We start from the raw sequence: 19,926 nt of genomic DNA on the forward strand, positions 1-19,926 counted from the left end.
ATAGTGCCAGAAGACTGGAGGATAGCAAATGTTGTCCCTTGTTCAAGAAGGGGAGTAGAGACAACCCCGGTAACTATAGACCAGTGAGCCTGACTTCTGTTGTGGGCAAAGTCTTGGAAAGGTTTATAAGAGATAGGATTTGTAATCATCTAGAAAGGAATAATTTGATATGGGATAGTCAACACGGTTTTGTGAAGGGTAGGTCGTGCCTCAAAAACCTAATTGAGTTCTTTGAGAAGGTGACCAAACAGGTGGACGAGGGTAAAGCAGTTGATGTGGTGTATATGGATTTCAGTAAAGCGTTTGATAAAGTTCCCCACAGTAGGCTATTGCAGAAAATACGGAGGCTTGGGATTCAGGGTGATTTAGCAGTTTGGATCAGAAATTGGCTAGCTGGAAGAAGACAAAGGGTGGTGGTTGATGGGAAATGTTCAGACTGCAGTCCAGTTACTAGTGGTGTACCACAAGGATCTGTTTTGGGGCCACTGCTGTTTGTCATTTTTATACATGACCTGGAGGAGGGCGTAGAAGGATGGGTGAGTAAATTTGCAGATGACACTAAAGTCGGTGGAGTTGTGGACAGTGCGGAAGGATTTTGCAGGTTACAGAGGGACATAGATAAGCTGCAGCGCTGGACTGAGAGGTGGCAAATGGAGTTTAATGCAGAAAAGTGTGAGGTGATTCATTTTGGAAGGAGTAACAGGAAGACCGAGTACTGGGCTAATGGTAAGATTCTTGGTAATGTGGATGAGCAGAGAGATCTCTGTGTCCGTGTATATAGATCCCTGAAAGTTGCCACCCAGGTTGATAGGGTTGTTAAGAAGGTGTACGGTGTGTTAGCTTTTATTGGTAGAGGGATTGAGTTTCGGAGCCATGTGGTCATGTTGCAGCTGTACAAAACTCTGGTGCGGCCGCATTTAGTGTATTGCGTGCAATTCTGGTCACCGCATTATAGGAAGGATGTGGAAGCATTGGAAAGGGTGCAGAGGAGATTTACCAGAATGTTACCTGGTATGGAGGGAAGATCTTATGAGGGAAGGCTGAGGGACTTGAGGCTGTTTTCGTTAGAGAGAAGAAGGTTAAGAGGTGACTTAATTGAGGCATACAAGATGATCAGAGGATTGGATAGGGTGGACAGTGAGAGCCTTTTTCCTCGGATGGTGATGTCTTGCACGAGGGGACATAGCTTTAAATTGAGGGGAGAAAGATATAAGACAGATGTCAGAGGTAGGTTCTTTACTCAGAGAGTAGTAAGGGCGTGGAATGCCCTGCCTGCAACAGTAGTGGACTCGCCAACACGAAGGGCATTTAAATGGTCATTGGATAGACATATGGACGATAAGGGAATAGTGTAGGTGGGCTTTAGACTGGTTTCACAGGTCGGCGCAACGTCGAGGGCTGAAGGGCCTGTACTGCGCTGTAATATTCTATGTTCTATAAACAAATTGCTTCCTTTTCTGAAGGTTTTCCTCCTGTGCTGTTAATGTTTCAGGCTATGTGATGATATCTGCCTTTGTCAGTTTTGCTGTTTGCTACAAGTATGGTCCACTGGAGGAGGATAGAAGTGTTAATCTTCTAAACTGGACCCTGCAACTCTTGGGACTATTACTAATGTACTTTGGCATTCAAGTGCAACAAGTTGCCCTGGCATTCATCGTTGTAGCTTTCTGCATCAAGAACCTTGAGCTTCCATTGCGGTGGACGTACTCTGCATACAAGTAAGTTAAAATAACAAAATGTTCAGTTGATCTAAATGGGCAAAAACAGATTTGTTGATCCCATGTCTGAAACAAGTGAATCAGGTTGGCACGGCTTTGCTACAAAGCAGACTTGGGGGGAAATAAAACATTTATTGTAGTGAATATCTTCACACTGGTTTTGGAAAAGGACTCTGCAACCCCAGTGCTAGAGTGTAGAGCTATCAACGAGGAGAATGGAGTTTGAATGCCAGTCTCAATCTGCCTTTATAATTGGTCAACAACACATGTTTACGCTTTATGTAGAAAAATGTCCGAAGGCGCTTCAGAGGTGTAATCACCTCCGAGCCCACGAAGACGATGAGATTGGGAGACTAACAGCTTGGTCAAAGATGTCGGTTTTTTGGAGGCTCTTGGAGATGGAGGAGTTTAGGGAGGGGCATTTCAAGGGGGCCAGTTTGTGTCGGTTTATACCAGCATCAAGCAGCTTCCAGTGATCATCCTGTGCTGCTTTCACTACACACCGGAGTGGCTGTCATTGGGAATGTTTTTTTACATGAAACTAAGGCATTAAGTTACACCTCGCATGTTCAGAGTTCTTTCATGTGCTTGCACATCCCCACCATGCTTTAATGCAATACTGTGCAACTACAATGGCTTGCTTTCATTGCTGACCCTATTGGTATTGTACCAGTAATTACAATGTAATTTTAATAAGGTCCAAAGTAAATAAAAGTGAACAACATTTATTTTACAAAATTTGTCTACATGAGTACCGGTAGTACCTCACCAGTGTTGCTGATTTTCTCCTTGGTTCAATTGCTCTGTTTTATTATCTTTGCTCTCGTGTCGCCAGGTATCTTTATGATACCGCCACGAGGTTCAAGTCCGAGTAATGATCAATAACCCAGTACACCGATTAGTAACATTTAAACCAAAGCACATTTATTATACCCAGTAATCGCTACTCATGCACAAATTCTACGTCTAAGCTACTTCAACTAACAGGCCTATACTCAACTTTGAACTGGCCCACCAGGTCAGGGGAACAAATGGCCTTTCGTTCGGGTTCTGAGTCTGCGGGATTCGAAGTTGGTACGGATTGGTAGCAAGGAGCGCCTATCTCATAGCGAGCGTTGAATTAAGACTTACTGGCTTCGATGATCACTGGCGTCACTATGCCGGTCACGGTCAATGTTGGTTCTTTTTGCTGGGTGACCCGGGCAGGAAGAAGAGAGCGGTGAAGAGTGAAGAAGAGAGAGCGATTTGAACTTGGGGCTCAACTCTTATAGTCCCCAGGGGCTTCCCGCCTTTCGGGGCGGACCCTGTACCTGATCCCAAGTGATTGGACTATGTCCCAATCGCTTGGTTCGATTTTCTCCAATACTGGAGCGGTTCCCTGATCGATGGGCGGTCTTGAGGTGCTCGTTCACCTCCTTTGTGTTGGCTCCTGCTGGCGCCAAGGAGTCTGGCTTTGCTTTGTGTGTCAAAGTGTTACTTATTGTTCCCGGGGATTGCTCATCAGTATGCAGGTGGCTGTTTACTTTGTTATGCTGATGGTCGCTGGTATCGATGTTGTCTGGGTTTTGCAGAGGTAAATACACAGCAAACCTGCAGCTGCTGGTTTTTGTCTTGTTGGCTGACTTTCCCATCAGCCTTTGCCATTCGCCATTTTAAATCGGGAGGTGGCTACAATCCCTCCTTGTGATCCTAACGCGAAGCGTGAAGGATCGCATAACTATTTTGCTTTCCATTCCCTGACCTGGGGGGGGGCACTTCTTTTATGGCCTCAACACTGACCATAACTATGCAAAAAATGTTTAACTGACAGTTCTAAGGGGCGCTATGTCAAACAGGGATATGCATTACAAAACAATAAAAAAGTGGGAACCTCTAACTATCCTTAATACACTACTCTCACTTAAACATTTCATCATTCTACCTTCCTCAACCATACAAACAAAATCATAGCATTTTATACACATTTTTCCTGGCTTGGCAGTCAAGCTCAGGATCGTACAATTTGCTCATGAACATTCTGAACATTTCTTTATTTACAATAAAACTGCAAATGAATGTTCTTTATTATAGATCGCGGGGGTCGGGGGTCTGGTCGTATCCGAAAATAGGGGATCTGATCCTACATACCGGGGTTCGAGCGCGGTAGGCTCTCCTTCTCCATTTCCTCAGACGTATAGTCTGCACGATGCAGCAGAGTATCGCCAATACCAGTAAGGATTCTATTACGTAGGACAGAGTACCAGGTTATAAACCTGGCACACCAAGATGGTGTGGTGTTGCTGGTGACTGGACTCTGGGTACTGTGGGGAAGTGAATCATTAATGGCTGGGGGGGCTTGAGGTCATGGGGTTCGCGTTCACTCGCAACAAATGTCCATTATCACGATGAGCCATGTGGAGGATGTCCTCATGGCTCTTCTCTTTCCTTTTCTTTCTTCTCTTCTCCGGTCCTGGAGCTTCTGGAGTTTTCTGTGGAAACAAGCATAGTGTCTGTAACTATCTTGGTTTATCACCTCGTACGATAGTGTGTCTGTCCTTTAGTGCCAATTACTCCCTTTATAATTGGTCACTATGTGTGACTCCCTCATTTTTTTTCAAAAACCGAATTTCAGGACAAGACACACTTCCCAATGATGAACCAGTGCGAGCTGTCTCGCAGACTGCGCAATTTACCATCCAAATGTTTCAGGATGTAAATAGCATGTGGTTGGCAACCTAAGGGTTACCTACAACAAAACAACTTTTTGAACTAAAATTGCCAAAATGAGGTGCGTATGGGCCGCGACGGATAACAGTTGGATGGAGTCCCCGGGTAGGACGGATACCAATGCCGTGTGCGCCCTACTCGAGCGTGATTGACCAGAGGGGGGTTCCCAGGCAGGGCGGGTCCCAAGCCGTTTCTCCACTGCCTGAGCAACCGACAAGAACGGGCAAGAAATGTAGTCATCGTGGTGGGGCTGCCGTATTAGTTCTTCCTTCGAACCAGAAGGGCAGTTACGAACGGGCATCTGGTACCGTAACAAGTCTCTGCAGACAAGCTAGTTCCACTGAACTAGTGTCTGGCAATAGTGAGTCTCTGTGGGCAACTCCTCAGAGGTTTCGGCCGAATGGGCGTGGGGCCGTGGAAATTTTTTTCCTGTCTGACACAACATTTAACAAACTTACAAACAACATAAAACATTCTGCAGGTTCCATCAGAAAGGACACCACTTCTCCCAGGCGGTTCCTTTTAAAACATCATCTGGACACCTCAGTTCTCGGTTGCAAACAGGGTCGCAAAGGGGTTCTCGGTTGCAAACAGGGTCGCAAAGGGGTTCTCGGTTTGGGAGTCAGACCCAAGGTCGTCATCTTCTCCCGGGTGCCAAACTCTGGAGTGTATCAGGGCTGAAAGGGCTGCATGGTGTGAGGTGGGGTTGCTCTCGTCGTTGCGGACGAGTCGGAACGAGTTATCTCGGTGCCAGTAGTTGGTGTCTAGTTGTGTGGGGACAGAATCGGGGTCGTCGGTGTGGTTCGGTGGTCGGTGGTGGGGTTTGTTCAGGAAAGTGATCATGAAGGGATCACTTGGATCGTAGTCGGAATCGCTGGGTGTGGGTCCTGTTGCATGGGGATAGTAGGGAGGCGTGCTGTGGCTATCGTCCGAGTCGCTGTCTCAGCTGCTGCAGTCTGTGGGCGTTCCGGGGCGGAGTGTATATTTCGGGGGTGGAGTCGAGGTCGAGTCCGTGGCTGGGCTGGACATGTTGGGGGATGGTAGGGTTACGTTGGCTGTGGGCGGGACGTGGTGTGCTGCGTCAAGCATGACGTGGTGTGCGTGGTTCGACTGTGTCCCATATGCCTTCAGCTGGTTGATATGGAACCACGCAGTCTTACCGTTGGGATACTTTATTTTATATACGGAGGGGCTTTGTCCGCAATGGAGTACGGACCCGAGTATTTTGGTGACAGGAATGTGCTGGGGTTATATACGGAGAGCATAACTTGCTGTCCTATACTGTACTCAGTCGCATGCACTGTCTTGTCGAAACAAGCCTTGCTCTGTTTCTTCCTTGTGCCCAATTATACTGCGGCTGCTAGCTGAGCCGTTTTAACATTTCCAACTAATTGCTGTACTGCTTTCTCGTGTGTGAGGGCCGTCACCTCGGGGCTGGTCAGGTCTAAACCTAACAAATATTCTGTCCCTTTCATGGGGCGTCTGGTCATGAGAGTGTGTGGGGTGTAACCTTTGGATGTAGAAATAATGTTACGCAAAAACATCAGCTCAAAAGGGAGGACTGAGTCCCAAGTGGTGTTGTTCTGCTGGACCATTTTTCTGAGGGTGGATTTTAGGGTCCGATCCATGCGCTCCACGATACCACTCGACTGTGGGTGGTACGCTATGTGGAATGTTTGGGTGATGCCAAATATCGTGAGGCCGTTCTGCATGACGCGTCCCGTAAAATGGGAACCTTGGTCGGATTCAATGCTGCGGGGGAGTCCCCATCTTGTAAAGATGTGGTGGGTCAGAATCTTGGCTGTGGTTTTTGCAGTGTTTGTGCGGGTTGGGAATGCTTCCACCCATTTTGTAAACGTGTCTATCACCACAAGTACATATTTATAGCCATTCCTGCAAGGGGGCAATGGTCTTATAAAATCAATCTGGAGGTTAGTCCAGGGGCAATTAACGGGTCGGGTGTGGCTGAGTTGAGCCTTTTTGGCATATCTGTCCGGATTATTCTGGGCACAGGTAAGACAATTCTCGATGTAATGGTTTACATCTTCCTTTAAGTTCGGCCACCAACAAAGTTGCTTGAGGTGGGCTGTAGTGGGATCGATTCCCTGATGTCCGTGACCGTCATGGAACAAACAAATCAATTGGTTCCTGTCCTGTTCAGGAACCACAAAGGGTGTCTTTTAACACCACACCGTCATGTGTGGTCAGAGCATTTTTAAACCTCTCATAGGGAGCTGGATATTTACAGTCTCCTTTTACAATCTCCCTGAGATTACTGTCCTGCTTCTGGACCTCCACTAGATCCTCGATCTTTGTCTGTGAGACCTGAACTGCACTCACTGGGGCGCTTTCGGTGTGTGTTTTAGTGATAAAGGGGCCTGTGTTGTGGTGTGGCGAGATAATTTCGCATTCATGGGGGGGTTCCGGGGTACTGTAAGTTGTCGGCTAAATAGGTGTGTGTCTTTGTCCTTTTAACAGTGATGTCCCGTCCCTGCAAGAGAAGGGTCCATCTCGCTGCTCAAATCTGGCTTACTATAAGACCATAAGACATAGGAGCGGAAGTAAGGCCATTCGGCCCATCGAGTCCACTCCGCCATTCAATCATGGCTGATTTCAACTCCATTTACCCGCTCTCTCTCCATAGCCCTTAATTCCTCGAGAAATCAAGAATTTATCAACTTCTGTCTTAAAGACACTCAACGTCACGGCCTCCACCGCCCTCTGTGGCAATGAATTCCACAGACCCACCACTCTCTGGCTGAAGAAATTTCTCCTCATCTCTGTTCTAAAGTGACTCCCTTTTATTCTAAGGCTGTGCCCCCGGGTCCTAGTCTCCCCTGCTAATGGAAACAACTTCCCTACATCCACCCTATCTAAGCCATTCATTATCTTGTAAGTTTCTATTAGATCTCCCCTCAACCTCCTAAACTCCAATGAATATAATCCCAGGATCCTCAGACGTTCATCGTATGTTAGGCCTACCATTCCTGGGATCATCCGTGTGAATCTCCGCTGGACCCGCTCCAGTGCCAGTATGTCCTTCCTGAGGTGTGGGGCCCAAAATTGCTCACAGTATTCTAAATGGGGCCTAACTAATGCTTTATAAAGCTTCAGAAGTACATCCCTGCTTTTATATTCCAAGCCTCTTGAGATGAATGACAACATTGCATTTGCTTTCTTAATTACGGACTCAACCTGCAAGTTTACCTTTAGAGAATCCTGGACTAGGACTCCCAAGTCCCTTTGCACTTCAGCATTATGAATTTTGTCACCGTTTAGAAAATAGTCCATGCCTCTATTCTTTTTTCCAAAGTGCAAGACCTCGCACTTGCCCACATTGAATTTCATCAGCCATTTCTTGGACCACTCTCCTAAACTGTCTAAATCTTTCTGCAGCCTCCCCACCTCCTCCATACTACCTGCCCCTCCACCTATCTTTGTATCATCGGCAAACTTAGCCAGAATGCCCCCAGTCACGTCATCTAGATCGTTAATATATAAAGAGAACAGTTGTGGCCCCAACACTGAACCCTGCGGGACACCACTCGTCACCGGTTGCCATTCCGAAAAAGAACCTTTTATCCCAACTCTCTGCCTTCTGCCTGACAGCCAATCGTCAATCCATGTTAGTACCTTGCCTCGAATACCATGGGCCCTTATTTTACTCAGCAGTCTCCCGTGAGGCACCTTATCAAAGGCCTTTTGGAAGTCAAGATAGATAACATCCATTGGCTCTCCTTGGTCTAACCTATTTGTTCTCTCTTCAAAGAACTCTAACAGGTTTGTCAGGCACGACCTCCCCTTACTAAATCCATGCTGACTTGTCCTAATCCGACCCTGCACTTCCAAGAATTTAGAAATCTCATCCTTAACAATGGATTCTAGAATCTTGCCAACAACCGAGGTTAGGCTAATTGGCCTATAATTTTCCATCTTTTTCCTTGTTCCCTTCTTGAACAGGGGGGTTACAACAGCGATTTTCCAATCCTCTGGGACTTTCCCTGACTCCAGTGACTTTTGAAAGATCATAACTAACACCTCCACTATTTCTACAGCTATCTCCTTTAGAACTCTAGGATGTAGTCCATCTGGGCCCGGAGATTTATCAATTTTTAGACCTCTTAGTTTCTCCAGCACTTTCTCCTTTGTGATGGCTACCATATTCAACTCTGCCCTAGACTCTCCGGAATTGGTGGGATATTACTCGTGTCTTCTACTGTGAAGACCGACGCAAAGTACTTATTTAGTTCCTCAGCTATTTCCTTGTCTCCCATCACAAAATTACCAGCGTCATTTTGGAGCGGCCCAATGTCAACTTTTGCCTCCCGTTTATTTTTAATGTATTTAAAGAAACTTTTACTATCATTCCTAATGTTACTGGCTAGCCTACCTTCATATTTGATTCTCTCTTTCCTTATTTCTCTCTTTGTTATCCTCTGTTTGTTTTTGTAGCCGTCCCAATCTTCTGACTTCCCACTACTCTTTGCCACATTATAGGCTTTCTCTTTTGCTTTGATGCATTCCCTAACTTCCTTTGTCAGCCATGGCTGCCTAATCCCCCCTCTGATAACCTTTCTTTTCTTTGGGATGAACCTCTGCACTGTGTCCTCAATTACTCCCAGAAACTCCTGCCATTGCTGTTCTACTGTCTTTCCCACTAGGCTCTGCTCCCAGTCGATTTTCGTCAGTTCCTCCCTCATGCCCCTGTAGTTACCTTTATTTAACTGTAACACCTTTACATCTGATTCTACCTTCTTTCTTTCAAATTGGAGATTGAATTCTACCATATTATGATCACTGCCTCCTAAGTGCTCCCTTAATTTAAGATCTTTAATCAAGTCTGGCTCATTACATAACACCAAGTCCAGAATGGCCTGTTCCCTCGTCGGCTCCATCACAAGCTGTTCCAAAAAGCCCTCCTGTAAACATTCAATGAATTCCCTTTCCTTGGGTCCACTGGCAGCATTATTTACCCAGTCCACCTGCATATTGAAGTCCCCCATGATCACTGTGACCTTGCCTTTCTGACATGCATTTTCTATTTCGTGGTGCATTTTGTGCCCCCGGTCCTGACCACTGTTAGGAGGCCTGTACATAACTCCCATTATGTTTTTTTTGCCTTTGTGGTTCCTCAACTCTACCCACACAGACTCCACATCATCTGACCCTCTGTCATTTAGTGCTATTGATTTAATTTCATTCCTAATTAACAAAGCAACCCCGCCCCCTCTGCCCACCTCCCTGTCTTTTCGATAGGTTGTGAATCCCTGGATGTTTAAATGCCAGTCCTGAACCCCCTGCAACCATGTCTCTGTGATGCCGACCACATCATACCTGCCAGTCACAATCTGGGCAACAAGCTCATCTACCTTGTTCCGTACACTGCGCGCATTTAAATATAGCACCTTTAATTCTCTATTGACCGCCCCTTTTTGTTTTCTTAGTGTGGTGGACCTTGGTTTACTGAGCCTTTCCATACACTGTGTCATATTTTGTGGGATGGGGACTATCGTAACCTCTCCTGAGTTTTGTCTTTTCGTGCTTTTTTATATTCCTAAGCAGCTACGCTTCCCACTGATTACTTCACCTCTTGGTTCCCTGACTTTCCCTTCCCCCCCCAATCTTTAGTTTAAAGTCCTATTGACCACCCTATTTATTCTTTTCGCCAGAACACTGGTCCCAGCTCGGTTCAGGTGGAGACCATCCCAACGGTATAGGTCCCCCCTGTCCCAAAACTGATGCCAGTGTCCCATGAAAAGGAACCCCTCTTTCCCACACCACTCTTTCAGCCACGTGTTAACTTCCCTTATTCTTGCCTCCCTATGCCAATTTGCACGTGGCTCGGGCAGTAATCCGGAGATTATGACCCTTGAGGACCTGTTTTTTAATTTGAATCCTAGCTCTTTATAATCTCTGAACAGGTCCTCTTTCCTAGACTTGCCTATGTTGTTGGTACCGACATGGACCACAACAACTGGATCCTCCCCGTCCCTCTCCAGTATCCTTTCAAGCCGGTCAGAGATGTCCCGCACCCTAGCACCGGGCAGGCAACATACCATGCGGGACTCTTTATCCTGCTCACAAAGGATACTATCTATCCCCCTGATAAAAGAATCCCCTACAACTACAACTTGCCTATTTACTCCCTCCCCTTGAATGGCCTGCTGAACCATGGTGCCTTGGTCAGCTGACTCATCCTTCCTGCAGCCCTGTTCGCCATCCACGCAGGGAGCAAGTGCCTCATACCTGTTGGACAGAGTCAAGGGCTGAGGCTCCTGAGTTCCTGACTGCTGGTTCCCTTTACCTGCCTGACTTGCAGTCACACCCTGCTGTCCCTGGCCACTGGCAGGATTTAAACTACTTACTCTGACAGGTGTGACTGCCTCCTGAAACACAGTGTCCAGGTAAGTCTCCCCCTCCCGGATGTGCCTCAGTGTTTGAAGCTCAGACTCCAGCTCATCAACTCTAAGCCGGAGCTCTTCGAGCAGCCAACACTTACTGCAGATGTGGTCGCTGCAGCTCGCAATGGGCTCTGCCAGCTCCCACATCAAGCAGCTCAAGCACTGTATCGTCCTTGAGTCGTCCGTCCAGTAAACGTTGGGTGGGGGTGTGTTCGGTGAGAATTGTGATGGGGTTCAGTCCGCTAATGTATGAAAAATACTGCACTGCCCAAAATACTGTCAGCAGGTGCCTCTCACAGGCTGAAAATCCCTGCTCCACAGCATCTAAAATTCTGGAGGCGTAAGCTACGGGCCTTAACTGGTCGTGCCGTTCCTGGAGGAGCACGGCCGAAAGGGTGCGGTCTGTGGTCGCTACCTCTATGGCGTATGGGGAAAGTGGGTCTGGAACTTGTAGTGCGGGGGCTGCTATGAGTGCCTGTTTTAAAGAGTCCACAGCATCCGTATGCTGCGGAAGCCATTCCCAGGGGGCTCCCTTCTTTAGGAGGTCTGAGAGGGGTGCTGCCTTGCTGGCGAAACCGTCAATGTGGTTTTGGCAGTAGCCAACCAGTGCTAAAAACGACCGGAGGGCTGAAACGTTCTGGGGAAGGGGCAATTGAGCAATCGAGTCAACCCTTTTATGCTCGATCTCGTGTTTACCATGTCTGATAATTGTTCCCAAATATACAAAGAACAAAGAACAAAGAAATGTACAGCACAGGAACAGGCCCTTCGGCCCTCCAAGCCCGTGCCGACCATACTGCCCGACTAAACTACAATCTTCTACACTTCCTGGGTCCGTATCCTTCTATTCCCATCCTATTCATATATTTGTCAAGATGCCCCTTAAATGTCCCTATCGTCCCTGCCTCCACTACCTCCTCCGGTAGTGAGTTCCAGGCACCCACTACCCTCTGCGTAAAAAACTTGCCTCGTACATCTACTCTAAACTTTGCCCCTCTCACCTTAAACCTATGCCCCCTAGTAATTGACCCCTCTACCCTGGGGAAAAGCCTCTGACTATCCACTCTGTCTATGCCCCTCATAATTTTGTATACCTCTATCAGGTCGCCCCTCAACCTCCTTCGTTCCAGTGAGAACAAACCGAGTTTATTCAATCGCTCCTCATAGCTTATGCCCTCCATACCAGGCAACATTCTGGTAAATCTCTTCTGCACCCTCTCTAAAGCCTCCACATCCTTCTGGTAGTGTGGCGACCAGAATTGAACACTATACTCCAAGTGTGGCCTAACTAAGGTTCTATACAGCTGCAACATGACTTGCCAATTCTTATACTCAATGCCCCGGCCAATGAAGGCAAGCATGCCGTATGCCTTCTTGACTACCTTCTCCACCTGTGTAGCCCCTTTCAGTGATCTGTGGACCTGTACTCCTAGATCTCTTTGACTTTCAATACTCTTGAGGGTTCTACCATTCACTGTATATTCCCTACCTGCATTAGCCCTTCCAAAATGCATTACCTCACATTTGTCCAGGTTAAACTCCATCTGCCATCTCTCCGCCCAAGTCTCCAGACAATCTAAATCCTGCTGTATCCTCAGACAGTCCTCATCGCTATCCGCAATTCCACCAACCTTTGTGTCGTCTGCAAACTTACTAATCAGACCAGTTACATTTTCCTCCAAATCATTTATATATACTACAAAGAGCAAAGGTCCCAGCACTGATCCCTGTGGAACACCACTGGTCACAGCCCTCCAATTAGAAAAGCATCCCTCCATTGCTACCCTCTGCCTTCTATGGCCTAGCCAGTTCTGTATCCACCTTGCCAGTTCACCCCTGATCCCGTGTGACTTCACCTTTTGTACTAGTCTACCATGAGGGACCTTGTCAAAGGCCTTACTGAAGTCCATATAGACAACATCTACTGCCCTACCTGCATCAATCATCTTAGTGACCTCCTCGAAAAAGTCTATCAAGTTAGTGAGACACGACCTCCCCTTCACAAAACCGTGCTGCCTCTCACTAATACGTCCATTTGCTTCCAAATGGGAGTAGATCCTGTCTCGAAGAATTCTCTCCAGTAATTTCCCTACCACTGAAGTAAGGCTCACCGGCCTGTAGTTCCCGGGATTATCCCTGCCACCCTTCTTAAACAGAGGAACAACATTGGCTATTCTCCAGTCCTCCGGGACATCCCCTATATCACCTTATCTTCCAAGACCTGGGCCTTTTTGGGGTTGACTTTACAACCAATTGAATGTAAGAGTTCCAGGAGTTCGGACAGAAGCTCGATGTGCTCTTCCTTGGTGTCTGTCTGCAGTAGTAGGTCGTCTACATACTGAACCAGACATTCGGGGCGAGAGAATTTGGCTAAACCATTTGCCAGCTGTCGGAGGAAAATGGAGGAGGAGTTGTGGAATCCTTGTGGCAGGCATGTCCACGTGTACTGCTGTGCTTTAAAGGTGAAGGCAAATTTATACTGGCACGCCTTTGCCAATGGAATGGACCAGAATCCATTACTGACGTCCAAAACCGTAAAGAATCGGGAATTGAGTCCCTGCTTGAGCATGGTCTCGGGACTTGTTGCTACTGTGGGGGCTGCTGCGGGGGTGATTTTGTTGAGTTCCCGGTAATCTATGGCCAGTCGCCATGATCCATCGGGCTTTCTCACTGGCCAAATCGGGGCATTATTAGTGGAGGCTACTGATCTAAGTACGCCCTGCTCTAATAAGCTTTCTATTACCTTTGAGATTTCTCCCACTGCCTCTTGGGGAAATCCATACTGTTTTTGTGGTCTAGGGTCAGGTCCTGTTATTTGTACGGAGCCTGTCATCCGTCCACAGTCGTGCTTGTGGGTCGCGAATGCTGCCCTGTTCTTTTGCAGAACCACCCTAACCTGCTAAGCGTGGTCGGGTTGAACCAAAATTCGCCTACTGCGCTAATTTTGTTGGCGTACTCTCCTATGTTGAGCGTTGCGGGGGCTCTTGCGGATTTTGTCATCTTCCAGACACACTGGTTGACTGGATCAAATGAAAGATTGTGGGAATTCATGAAATAGATTCCCAGAATGTGTTCTGCTGTGTGGGGCAGGTCAACTAAAACTACTGGGTGCTTGGTGGTGATGGTACCGATTTGAATGGGTACAGGGGCTGTGATGTGACCCTGCTGTGAGTGGCCTGTAAAGCCGCAGAGGGTGATGGTGCCTGTAGTGGGCCACGTGTCTTTTTGAAACAGGGTGGAGGAATTTATTGTGGTGCGGGGCCATCCTGTGTCCCAGAGAAATTCGATGGGCTGTCCCTGAATTTCTGCTGCAACTACCGGTCGTCCGGACCGATCCCAAAGTGTGTCGCAGACCCAACTGGGGGAGTCCGGACACCATCAGTCCGTTCCGGTCAAGTCCGTCTGATCTGAATGGGCGCTAACGCTATGAATGGGCTCTGTCTTTTTCTTAATCAGAATGCCCGTCTGCTGGGCTCTCTGTGGCTTTTTAGGGGCATTGCACTCTCTTGCGAAGTGTCCCAACTGTCCACAGTTGTAACACTCCTGTGACTTGGGTGGGGGGCTGTTCTTTCCCTCATTCACCCATGCGGGGTTCTGGTGTGTTTTTACTGCCTGCATATCTGCTCCGGCCTGCTTTTCCTCTGGATTCTTGACTGCGGGTTTACTTTGTATAGATTGCTCCCAAGCGCGGGACAATCTTTTCACTACCCACTTCTCGTTATGGGCCTCCTCTGAGGGATCATAACTCGCGCAAGCTTTCTGTCCTGTTTCTGTGGCATGGGAGATAAGGGTGCGGGTCCATTTGGCCATGTTGTCTGGGGACAAATGGGCACGGTCTAAGTCTCCAAAGACTGCTGCAAAGTGAATCCACAGGCATCCAGCAAACGCTGTGGGGTGCTCGGATTTCTTTTGCCTACATTTGTTGAGGCCATCTACGGGGTCACCCCGATTATACCCGATCGCATCCAGGATCGCGGTATGCATTTCTGCAAGGGTGCCTCCTTATACATTCTGTGGGTCGGGAAGGGCTGCTGCTACTGAAGGGTATAAACTTAAAACTGTGAGCTTTACATGTTCTCGCTCATCCAGGGCGTACATGGTCGCCTGATGCATTACTGTGGCGAAGAAATGGTGGGGGTCTGAGGTGGGGCGGAATGGTGTGATCTTATCGCCCGCGTCCCGTAATTGGGGACGCGTGCGATAAGGGGGTGGAGTATAGAAATTCCGCATCGTCCGATGTGGCTGTGCGGTGGGTGGTTACTGGGTTCATTGCAGCGTGAACTATTTGCTCTGTGGGGGGTTGGAGCGCTTTCCTCTTTTGTGGCTTTCCCTGCGCACATGTTCCCTGAACATATCTCTGCGCTGTTTCGTTCAATTCTTCCCAGTCAGGGCCGTCTTCCTGATCTAATTTTTCTCCAAAGGTTTCCTGGAAGCCTTTCTGAACTGAAAGCAGCGATTGCACTTTGCGTGATCTAGCGTGCTTTGTCTTTGTTCGGTGGTGGCAGCATGGAGTGCTCTTAATGCTGCCTTTAGATCGCTACACTGTCTCTGTAATGCTTCTACCTGTTTTTCTGTTTCTTCACGTACCAGGACTGCACGTTGCGTGTCCTGATAGGCCTTTTCGTATTGAGACTGGAAGCTGCTTAAGTGTGCCAGACAAGACTGGTGTGCCCTTTTGGCATCCTCCACCTCTCCATCTTTTGCTGCCAACTTCCTTCTCAATTCCAAATTCTCCTTTTCTACCTCGCTTACATCGACCATACTCATTTGATGTATGCCCTCAACTTCTTTCCGGAGCGTCCTAATGACCTCCTCTGTGCCTCGCAATTGTGCCAAGCAGGACACGATTGCCATCGGCTTGCGAGCTTTCCCGAAGCTCTTTTTGTGGATCTCGCTCACGTTCTCCCACCAAGTCTGTCCTATACTCCCGGGGCCTGATTCCTCGTTATCACAGAATTCATTCCAAAAGGGCCATCCTTTCCCTTTGAGATATTTCCTGATCTCTTCCTCCCAAATGGGACATTGTCCCACTCTACTGCTGCTGGTCGCTGTGACCGCAAATTCCTCTGGGTTCATTAGGCGCTGCATTGCCTGCATTGCCATCTTTCCTCTCCGAATGCTGCTCTTCAAATTTGGGACGGGGTATTAATCCGAATGCTGCTCTTCAAATTTGGGACAGGGGTATTAAGGCGGTGCTGTAAATACGGGTACGGCTTTCGCTACTTTCCGATATACAAACTTCCAACAGTTTTGTCGCAACAAAAAATCTATCAGTTTTACCTTATCGCCCTGTTAGTTACGCATGCATACACACACTTCCGAATTATGAGTATTGATCAGAACTGCTTGAACACTTGTGGTTTTCTGTTTCCAATTGGATCTCTAATTCAAATTCTGGGTTCTCCCGGAGTGGTTTTCCACTTCGAGATCGGGTCTAGATGTTGCTGATTTTCTCCTTGGTTCAATTGCTCAGTGGCAGATGGAGTTCAACCTGGATAAATGTGAAGTGATTAATTTTGGAAGGTCGAATTTGAATGCTGAATACAGGGTTAAAGGCAGGATTCTTGGAAGTGTGGATGAACAGAGGGATCTTGGGGTCCACGTACATAGATCCCTCAAAGTTGCCACCCAGGTTGATAGGGTTGTTTAGAAGGCGTATGGTGTGTTGGCTTTCATTAACAGGGGGATTGAGTTTAAGAGCCGCGAGGTTTTGCTGCAGCTTTATAAAACCCTAGTTAGCCCACACTTGGAATATTGTCTCCAGTTCTGGTCGCCTCATTATAGGAAGGATGTGGATGCTTTGGAGAGGGTACAGAGGAGATTTACCAGGATGCTGCCTGGACTGGAGGGCATGTCTTAAGAAGATAGGTTGAGGGAGCGAGGGCTTTTCTCACTGGAGTGAAGAAGGCAGAGACGTGACTTGATAGAGGTGTACAAGGTGATGAGAGGCATGGATAGCCAGAGACTTTTCCCCAGGGTGGAAATGGCTGTCACGAGGGGACATAATTTTAAGGTGATTGGAGGAAGGTATAGGGGAGATGTCAGAGGTGTTAAGTAATGGGTTAAGAGACATTGCAATTAGTTGTCTCATTTATGTTAAGTATCCATTAATTGACACTGATATGTAAAGGGGTTTCAGGTGGCCTCTGGGACGTGGTGTGTTGTTAAGAGTTTTGTGCAGAGGCTGTGGAAGTGAAATAAATGGTGTTTGGTGAAAAGGAACAAGAACTTTAGACTCTTCATTTCACAGCAACTAAAACGTCTAACAATTGGTAGCAGGATGGTTGCTGTGCAAATGTGAAGGTTTGAAAGATACAACTTTTCCTGATCAAACCAAGGAGTGAGTGAGAAAAAAAAAAGATACATGGCTGAACCCAGGATACAGCTGGCTGGATATGACTATCCCCCCCTTATTTTCTGAAAGGGAATCGTACGACCAATGGAGAAGTGCAGTAGTTATGTGGACTACGGTAACTGCTTTGGGAAAGAGAAAACAAGGTATGGCATTGGCTCTTTCTCTACCATATGGCAGTAAAATCCGAAACAAAGTGCTTTCTGAGCTGGAATTGGAAGAGTTAGACTCAGAAGAAGGTCTGGAGACTTTATTACATTATGTGGATAAGATTTACAAGAAAGATGACTTGTGAAGTGCGTATTATTGCTGATTTTCTCCTTGGTTCAATTGCTCTGTTTTATTACCTTTGCTCTTGAGTTGCCAGGTATCTTTATGATACCGCCACGAGGTTCAAGTCCGAGTAATGATCAATAACCCAATACACCGATTAGTAAGGTTTAAACCAAAGCATAGGACATAGAACATTACAGCGCAGTACAGGCCCTTCGGCCCCTCGATGTTGCGCCGACCTGTGAAACCACTCTAAAGCTCATCTACATTATTCCCTTATTGTCCATATGTCTATCCAATGACCATTTGAATGTCCTTAGTGTTGGCGAGTCCACTACTGTTGCAGGCAGGGCATTCCACGCCCTTACTACCCTCTGAGTAAAGAACCTACCTCTGACATCTGTCTTATATCTATCTCCCCTCAATTTAAAGCCATGTCCCCTCGTGCTAGGCATCACTATCCAAGGAAAAAGGCTCTCACTGTCCACCCTATCCAATCCTCTGATCATCTTGTATGCCTCAATTAAGTCACCTCTTAACCTTCTCTCGAATGAAAACAGCCTCAAGTCCCTCAGCCTTTCCTCATAAGATCTTCCCTCCATACCAGGCAACATTCTGGTAAATCTCCTCTGCACCCTTTCCAATGCTTTCACATCCTTCCTATAATGCGGCGACCAGAATTGCACACAATACTCCAAATGCGGCCGCACCAGAGTGTTGTATACCTGCAACATGACCTCATGGCTCCTAAACTCAATCCCTCTACCAATAAAAGCCAACACACCGTACGCCTTCTTAACAACCCTCTCAACCTGGGTGTCAACTTTCAGGGATCTAGGTACATGGACACCAAGATCTCTCTGCTCATTCACACTGCCAAGAATCTTACCATTAGCCCAGTACTCAGTCTTCCTGTTATTCCTTCCAAAATGAATCACCTCACACTTTTCTGCATTAAACCCCATTTGCAACCTCTCAGCCCAGCGCTGCAGCTTATCTATGTCCCTCTGTAACTTGTAACATCCTTCCGCACTGTCCATAACTCCACCGACTTTAGTGTCATCTGCAAATTTACTCGCCCATCCTTCTACGCCCTCCTCCAGGTCATTTATAAAAATGACAAACAGCAGTGGCCCCAAAACAGATCCTTGTGGTACACCACTAGTAACTGGACTCCAGTCTGAACATTTCCCATCAACCACCACCCTTTGTCTTCTTCCAGCTAGCCAATTTCTGATCCAAACTGCTAAACCACACTGAATCCCATGCCTCCGTATTTTCTGCAGTAGCCTACCATGGGGAACCTTATCAAACGCTTTACTGAAATCCATATACACCACATCAACTGCTTTACCCTCATCCACCTGTTTGGTCACCTTCTGAAAGAACTCAATAAGGTTTGTGAGGCACGACCTACCCTTCACAAAACCGTGTTGACTATCTCTAATCAAATTATTCCTTTCCAGATGATTATACATCCTTTCTCTTGTAAACCTTTCCAAGATTTTTCCCACAACAGAATTAAGGCTCACTGGTCTATAGTTACCGGGTTATCTCTACTCCCCTTCTTGAACAAGGGGACAACATTTGCTAACCTCCAGTCTTCTGGCACTATTCCTGTAGACAAAGATGACTTACAGATCAAGTCCAAAGGCTCAGCAATCTCCTCCCTAGATTCCCAGAGAATCCTAGGATAAATCCCATCCGGCCCAGGTGACTTATCTATTTTCACACTTTCCAGAATTGCTAACACCTCCTCCTTATGAACCTCAAGCCCTTCTAGTCCAGTAGCCTGAATCTCAGTATTCTCCTCGACAACATTGTCTTTTTCCTGTGTGAATACTGACGAAAAATAGTCATTTAGCACCTCTCCTATCTCCTCGGACTCCAAGCACAACTTCCCACTACTGTCCTTGACTGGCCCTACTCTTACCCTAGTCATTCTTTTATTCCTGACATATCTATAGAAAACTTTAGGGTTATCCTTGATCCTACCTGCCAAAGACTTCTCATGTCCCCTCCTGGCTATTCTTAGCTCTTTCTTTAGGTCCTTCCTAGCTAACTTGTAACTCTCGAGCGCCCGAACTGAACCATCATGTCTCATCTTTACATAAGTCTCCTTCTTCTTCTTGACAAGTGTTTTGACTGCTTTAGTAAACCACGGTTCCCTCACTCGACCACTTCCTCCCTGCCTGACAGGTACATACTTATCAAGGACACGCAGTAGCTGTTCCTTGAACAAGCTGCACATTTCCATTGTGCCCATCCCCTGCAGTTTTCCTCTCCATCCGATGTATCCTAAGTCTTGCCTCATCGCATCATAATTGCCTTTCCCCCAGATATAACTCTTGCCCTGCGGTATATACCTTTCCATCACTAAAGTAAACGTAATCGAATTGTGGTCACTGTCATCAAAGTGCTCACCTACCTCCAAATCTAACACCTGTCCTGGTTCATTACCCAGTACCAAATCCAA

At 47.1% G+C, this 19,926-nt stretch overlaps 1 protein-coding gene across 3 annotated transcripts in view; it reads left to right on the forward strand.

The window, feature by feature from the left end:
* The window catches only part of nemp1 (nuclear envelope integral membrane protein 1), a 124,017-nt gene that overhangs the window by 82,623 nt on the left and 21,468 nt on the right, over nt 1–19,926 (forward strand). For all 3 annotated transcript variants that reach the window (XM_072493726.1, XM_072493728.1, XM_072493727.1), the window contains exon 7: nt 1,493–1,718. In XM_072493726.1, the coding sequence (XP_072349827.1) occupies nt 1,493–1,718 (226 nt within the window). The remainder of the gene's footprint in view (nt 1–1,492; nt 1,719–19,926) is intronic.

The sequence above is a fragment of the Scyliorhinus torazame genome, chromosome X, assembly GCF_047496885.1.
Source record: "Scyliorhinus torazame isolate Kashiwa2021f chromosome X, sScyTor2.1, whole genome shotgun sequence".
Taxonomy (NCBI): domain Eukaryota; kingdom Metazoa; phylum Chordata; class Chondrichthyes; order Carcharhiniformes; family Scyliorhinidae; genus Scyliorhinus; species Scyliorhinus torazame.